This window comes from Stegostoma tigrinum, chromosome 27, assembly GCF_030684315.1.
Source record: "Stegostoma tigrinum isolate sSteTig4 chromosome 27, sSteTig4.hap1, whole genome shotgun sequence".
NCBI classification, from domain to species: domain Eukaryota; kingdom Metazoa; phylum Chordata; class Chondrichthyes; order Orectolobiformes; family Stegostomatidae; genus Stegostoma; species Stegostoma tigrinum.
Window position 1 is genome coordinate 39,744,882 of NC_081380.1, and position 7,788 is coordinate 39,752,669.

Below are 7,788 nucleotides of genomic sequence, written 5' to 3' on the forward strand. Positions count from 1 at the left end.
GTTTAAATTCCTACTTACTCTTGAGGGAGGTATTGGCCTCAAAACAGCATCACTCAACTATTAATCCCACGACCCAGCTAATGTTCTGGTGACCAGAATCCAGCCATGGTAGATGGTGGAATTTGAATTCAGTAAATGTCTGGCATTAAGAATCTAATGACAGCCATTAAGCCATTATTGAAAAATCCACCTGGTTTACTAATGTCCTTCAGGGGAAGAGAACTGCAATCCTGTGTTCATCCACCTCTACACTTTGTACCCTGTAGTCCTTCTCTGGTCTGGCCTACATGTTACTCCAGACTCACCACAACGTGATTCACTCTTGCACACATCTCTAAGGAATTAAGGGTAGACATTAAATGCTGGTCTCGCCAGCGATGCTTGCATCCTCTGAATGATTAAAAATAATTCAGTCATTGTATTGATTATAATGCTCGGTGATCTAATTTACTATCAGCTATTTGCTGAGACTGACCTGTGATGTTTGATGGTTAATGATTTGTTGCTAAACTTTTGCCAATTTCTGGTCAGCTTGTTGACTGAGTGATTTCATGACAATGGCTCTAACAACACCCAGCATTTGTCCAAATCAGTGGTGGCACAGTGGCTCACAGTGCTAGGGACCTTAGTTCAATCCCAGCCTTAGGTGACAGTCTGTGTGGAGTCTGGACGTTCTCCCCCTTGTCTGTATCAGATTCCTCCCACAGCCTAAAGGTGTGCTGGTTAGGTGGGTTGACTATGATAAATTGTCCTCTAGTGTCCAGGGATATGTGGAATGCTATTTGGAGGGTCAGTGCAGACTCAATGGGCTGAATGGCCTTTTTCTGTACTGTTGGGATTCCATGAACTCTTGAGATTAAATGGAAGGGGGAACGGATTATAAAAAGGTGGAAATGTATTTGCTCCTTAGAAACAAAATGAATCTAATTAATATACACAGTCCCTTAAATGTGTAGGGGCAGTGCATAAATATATTTGTGCAATTTGGTCTACTATTTGATGTTGAGTTGTGACAGCTCCTTAAACCCAGGAGGACTGTACAACAAACCTTTTATAGACAATTAATATGGATCATCTGTGTTGAATCAATCCAAACCTGAGTCTACCAGTTATTTTGGCCACCGTATTTCAGGTGGGATTGGTCTCCTATACGTAGATCACGTGGGTGGCTGGGACTCATAGGAGATCATTGGCTGATCATGAGCCCACCTCAAAACAATCAGATCCACTGGTGCCACCATGTACTCAAAACTTTTCAATGTGACTTTCCTTTACAGAAGGAGACTGTGCAGCGAATGCAATTCCCAGTGTTTATCAATCAGAGCTACAGACAGAGGAGGACCAGGTGATGGATACATCTTCCACTGCGGACACTGGAGTTACCACAGTCGGAGAAATCCTGCCCATGAAACAACTGATCATTCGCCGTGGCCTTACCTTCCTCTCAGGACCCCTGATCCTGGCCATTGGACTGACCTTTCACTTCTTTCTCGCAAAAGTCTTATAGGCTTGCAAGGAAAAGACAGAGCACAGTTACTCACTAAATAAAAACTGAAAGAGCTGCAGATGCTGTAAATCAGGAACAAAAACAGAAGTTCCTGGAAAATCTCGCAGGTCTGGCAGCATCTGTGAAGAAAAACTCAGAGTTAATGCTTTCGGGTCAAGTTCTGAGGAAGGGTCACCGGATCCGAAACATTAACGCTGATTCCTTTTCTTCACAGTTACTCACTGCAGTATGAATAGTGACAGTGTGACCAAGGGGCGACAGGGGCCAAAGTTCTTATTGATGAAACCCAAGCACCAGATAAAATATCGGATAAACAATTAAAAAAGAATTATTAACAACAACCAGTTATGAACTAATTCCAAGCTTTTCAAAAACATTTGAAATTGTTACTGGGCAGTGTTCGGGTTTAAAGTCTAAAAAGCACTTCCAAAGCAATAGTTGAACCAGTCAACCATGCTCAATGATTAGCTGCCACCATTGTTTAGTGTGGATGCCTGAGACTAGACAGTAACGGCCTGATTTAGTTGTACCACTTAGCTCAGACTCCTTCATCACTAACCTTCGATACATCTACCATTTTGGATGGAACCTCCAGGTTTGGTCCAGTTATACACAGTCAGTTGTAAGGTAGGTGGAGTGATTGTCACAAGGTGTACCGGGTGAAAATCATAGAATAGGAGTTCCCAGATTGGGGCTGTTAATCTGGTCCAATCAGGGAGCCCTGGCTGACAGATATAAACAGGAGTGTCAGAGGTTCTGCACACTCTGAGAGCTGCCTCTCAGGAAGCTGAGCCAGTGTCAAGTACTGTGCCCGTGTAAATAAAGTGTGACTTGGTGATGGGATGTCGGCCTCTAAAGAGTTAGTTCAGAGGTGGCCTTGAGCACTGAACCAGACTCCATGAGGTTTATTGTCAAAAGCAAACAAGGAAACAGTCTGCTGATTATCACCTATTGTCTAACCTCGGACGATGGATCAAAATTACTGAATAGGAAATAGCAATGGTAAAAAACAAGGAGGGTAGAAAGGATGCATAATCTATTTTGGCGAGAAGGCTCCTACATACATTACTAAAAGTGGCTTGGTAGCACAGCTACTGATCAGGTTGGCTATGCCCTGAATTACACAGCTGGCAGAACGGGCCTGTTTTATGTGATGACAGAACTAACACAAGTTAACAACATGGTTGAATTCATCCTCATCAATTTACCTTTTGCAGACGTAACAGTGACATTTTCATTTGGAGCAACCATTGTAGGCTCTCGTAAGACCATAAGAGGTGGGAGCAGATGTAGACCATTCAGCCCATCGAGTATGCTCCGCCATTCAGTGAGATCATGGCTGATCTGATAATCCTCAGTTCCACTTTGTTGCCTTTTTCCCCCATAACCTTTGATTCCCTTTCCGATTTAAACTCAGTTTGAGTATACTTAATGACCCAGCTTCAACAGCCCTCACTGGTAAAGAATTCCAAACATTCATATCTCCTGAGAAAAGAAATTCTACTTCATCTCTGTCTTACTCTGAGATTGTGCCCTCTGCGTCCTAGACTCTCCCACAACGGGAAAGACTCTTCACCCATCTAACTTGTCAAGCCCCCTTACAATCTTGTCTTTCAATAAAGCCTTCGTTCATTCTTCAAGAATATAAACTCCAAGAATACAGGCCTGACCTACTCCACCTCTCATCACAGAAAGGGAGGGAGGCAATGGGCTCTTATTATTGCTACACTATTAAGCCAGTAACTGAGCTAATGTTCGGAGGTAACAAAGTGTAGAGCTGGATGAACACAGCAGGCCAAGCAGCATCAGAGGAGCAGGAAGGCTGGCGTTTCGGTTCTGGGCTCTTCTTCAGAAATGTTCTGAGGACCTGGTTTCAAATCTCACCATGGCAAATAGTAAAATTTGAATTCAACAAAGAATCTGGAATTAAGAGTTGAATGATGGCCGTGAACCCATTGTCAATTGTTGGGAAAACCCATCTGGCTCACTAATGCCCTTTAGGGAAGGAAACTGCCATCCTCACCTGGTCTGGCCTACATGTGACTCCAGACCCACAGCAATGTAATTGACTCTTAACTGCCCTCTGGGCAATTAGGGATGGGCAATAAACGCTGGCTCAGCCAGAGATGCTCACATCCCATGAGTTAATAAATTTAAAAAAAACACCCTTCATACCTGATATTAGCTTAGTGAACATTCTCTGGACTAGCTTTGATGATTCATTGATGAGGATTCAAAAATCTCCCTGTTCTGTGGGCTTTCTGCAGCCTTTGACCATTTAAATAATATTGAGCTCCTCTATTCTTCCTGCCAAAGTGCATAACCTTCAGAGGTCAGGTCATGTCTTGACCCTCTTCACCATGACTGTGTGGAATTATACTGCTATACAAATGCAACTCTTCCTTCTCATCGCTGAAAAGTAAAGTTTGGAGAGCAGGAATATTGCTGATGAATATATTCAGTTAGTGAAGAGCAGCAGGCAACAAATTGGATAGAATGCTGAACTGAAGAGTGAAATGTATGTCAGAAGTTGCCATGCTAAAACTTCCCAGGGTTCTGATCTGGCACCAGTCAGACAGGCATTTGGTTCATCAAACACAAAGAAATCTTAAAGGGCTGGTGGTGAGGCAGAAGTGAAAGTAAGATTTTTATTCAATACACCACCTTTTACATCCTATGGAAGCCCCTAAAAGCTCTAAAGGCTACCGTGAGCGGTAGTCATCATTATATTGTAGGAAGCATGAGAGCCAGTTTGCACACGACTCCCACAAACAATGTTTGAAGGATAAATATCAGCCAAGATGCCAGGGAGATCTCACCAGATCCTTATTGAATTAGTGTGGAGGAAGCTTTACATTCGGCACGGTGGCTCAGTGGTCAGCACTGCTGCCTCACAGCACCAGGGACCCGGGTTTGATTCCATCCTCGGGTGACTCTCTGTGTGGAGTGTGCATGTTCTCCCTGTGTCTGTGTGGGTTTGCTCTGGATGCTCCGGTTTCCTCCTACAGTCCAAAGATGTGCAGGATTGGTAATTGGCCATGCTAAATTGCCCATTGTGTCCAGGGATGTGTAGATTAGGTGGGGGAATGGGTCTGGGTGGGATGCCCCTAGGGCAGGACTTGTTGGGCCAAAGGGCCTGTTTCCACACTGCAGCGATGCTATGAAAAAAATTGTGGTGTTTTAGTTGAATGTTTAGGTATAAGCAATCTCTGCGGCATTTCTTCAGTGCTGTGCTACGGTGTCAACTAAATTGTGTGCTCAGATATTAGAACTAGGAGCCTACTGAACGCATCAGTGCTGGCCTGTAGAGAACCACGAACCAAACCTGGAAGAGCCACAAGGCTGAATATTGAGAAATATGAATTCATTTGAAAAGCCTGGGGAAATCTGGATATTGCATGGTCAAATGGGTGGCAAGGTGGCTCAGCGGTTAGCACTGCTACCTCACAGCACCGGGGACCTGGGTTTGATTCCACCCTCGGGTGACTGTCTGTGTGGAGTTTGCACGTTCTCCCTGCGTCTGGGTGTGTTTCCACCCACAGTCCAAAGATGTGCAGGTTTGGTGGATTGGCTGTGATAAATCACCCAATGATGTGCAGGTTCATAGTTATTGACTATTAGCCATGGGAGATGCAGGATTGTAGAGATTAAGGTTAGAGGGCAGTGGGTTTAGGTGGGATGGTCTTCAGAGGGTCAGTTTGGACTTGATGGGCTGAATGGCCTGCTCCTGCACCATAGGGATGATTTCAGTGTTTGAGAGAAGGCAACTAAATGATGTCAACCTCAGAGGAGAACAGTACAGCAAATGACACAGCAAAAGAAGGACTAAACAGTAAGTCCTGTGAATGATACATACTGTCTTGTCTACCTCAAAATGGAGCTCCTGCACTATCGTCTATTCCTTTTCAATTATGATTCTTTTGTTTACTGGGTTAATCAGGAACATAGTTGAACTTTAAATATGACAGTTAAGGAAAGGCACATACCATTTACCCAGATAATCATATTAAAATAGTTCGGTGGTTATTCATGGCACAGATTCATTGAATCAAGGGGTCTTTTTTCTGTGCTGTAAACCTCTACGGCTCTATTTAAGATTGAAGGTGGAGAGCTATTTGACACTGAATAGATAAGATGACGTTATGTATCCACTGATTTACTGTATGTTTTATTTGCCAGATTTATCTCCAGCCGTAAATCCATAGCATTTTTCATTAAAATAGCTTGAAACCTACACACATCATCATCTAGTTCTACACACATCATCTCGAACAGTTGAGTAGGTTGGGCCTGTATTCATTGGAGTTTAGATGAATGAAAGGAGACCTTATTGAAACACACAAGTTTCTTAGGGGACTTGGCAGGGTACATGTGGAAAGGTTGTTTCCTCTTGTGGTAGAGTCTAGGACTGAAGGGCACAATCTCAGAGTAACGGGGCATCTACTTAGGGCAGAGGTGAGGAGGAATTTCTTCTCTCAGAGGGGAGAGGAATTATGGAATTCTCTATTGCTGAGGGCTGTTGAGCCTGAGTCATTAAGTCTATTCAAGGCTGCAATAGATTTTTAATCAGGTAAGGGAATCAAGGGTTATGGGGGAAAGGCAGAAAAGTGGAGATAAGGATGATCAGATTAGCCACTGAATGGTGACTCAATGAGTCAAGATGCTGACTGGCCTAATTTTTTAGACTAGATTAGATTCCCTTGTCCACACCGCCCCTTGAAGCATCCCACCCAGACCCATCCCCCTATAACCCACACACCCCTGAACACTACGGGCAATTTAGCATGGCCAATCCACCTTAGCCTGCAAATCTTTGGACTGTGGGAGGAAAACAGAGCACCTGGAGGAAACCCACGCAGACACGGGGAGAATGTGCAAATTTCAGACAGTTGCCTGAGGCTGGAATTGAACCTGGGTCTCTGGCACTGTGAGGCTGCAGTGCTAACCACTGAGCCACTATGCTGCCCCTCCTATGTTTTGCGGTCTTATGCTGTTATGTCTTGTGACCTCCTGACACAGTTTCAATGTGCAGAAATTCAATTATTATTGACATGACTATAAGGTATTTTCTGTCATTCAGTTTTGCAATGAATGATAAAGTTAATGATTAACTAGACTGTAACGTAAATCCTGGAAATTTCTTGGTTGGCAGCCAGATATTTCAAGTTCTCAATCTAAGCATATTTTCTCTTGGCAAAGGAGCTGTAAATTTGTCAAGATTAAGATGTACTTTGGAGTTACTACTGCAAGATCAACTCTGTTAAAACTCTATTGGCTAACCAGAAGTTATCGTGGAGATCAAAGAGCCAAGACTAGTTTCACTAATATTCCAATTGGCTCACTTATTCAACATGATCTAAAGAATTTCAAAATCATTACTGTTAATTATTCATTCAGACCACAAGATCACAGTAGCAAATTGAGATCATTCAGCTCATTACACCTGTGTTAGTTCTTTGAAAGTGATTCTTCATTTGTTTGCGTCAGTGCTAGTGAGAATTGCAGATGCTGGAGAATGCAAGATAATAAAATGTGAGGCTGGATGAACACAGCAGGCCCAGCAGCATCTCAGGAGCACAAAAGCTGACGTTTCGGGCCTAGACCCTTCGTCAGAGAGGGGGATGGGGTGAGGGTTCTGGAATAAATAGGGAGAAAGGGGGAGGCGGACCGAAGATGGAGAGAAAAGAAGATAGGTGGAGAGGAGAGTATAGGTGTGGAGGTAGGGAGGGGATAGGTCAGTCCAGGGAAGACGGACAGGTCAAGGACGTGGGATGAGGTTAGTAGGTAGATGGGGGTGCGGCTTGTGATGGGAGGAAGGGATGGGTGAGAGGAAGAACCGGTTAGGGAGGCAGAGACAGGTTGGACTGGTTTTGGGATGCAGTGGGTGGAGGGGAAGAGCTGGGCTGGTTGAGTGGTGCAGTGGGGGGAGGGGATGAACTGGGCTGGTTTTGGGATGCGGTGGGGGAAGGGGAGATTTTGAAGCTGGTGAAGTCCACATTGATACCATTGGGCTGCAGGGTTTCCAAGCGGAATATGAGTTGCTGTTCCTGCAACCTTCGGGTGGCATCATTATGGCACTGCAGGAGGCCCATGATGGACATGTCATCTAAAGAATGGGAGAGGAAGTGAAAATGGTTTGCGACTGGGAGGTGCAGTTGTTTATTGCGAACCGAGCGGAGGTGTTCTGCAAAGTGGTCCCCAAGCCTCCGCTTGGTTTCCCCAATGTAGAGGAAGCCACACCGGGTACAGAGGATGCAGTATACCACATTGGCAGATGTGCA

The 7,788-nt window shown here is 44.4% G+C and overlaps 1 protein-coding gene across 1 annotated transcript in view; it reads left to right on the forward strand.

Moving 5' to 3' along the window:
• The window catches only part of LOC125464687 (uncharacterized), an 84,976-nt gene extending 78,353 nt beyond the window's left edge, over positions 1–6,623 (forward strand). Inside the window, exon 35 of the mRNA XM_059655331.1 lies at positions 1,278–6,623. Coding sequence (XP_059511314.1) covers positions 1,278–1,507 — 230 coding nt within the window. The 3' untranslated portion in view covers positions 1,508–6,623. The remainder of the gene's footprint in view (positions 1–1,277) is intronic.
• The last annotated feature ends 1,165 nt before the right edge of the window (positions 6,624–7,788 follow it).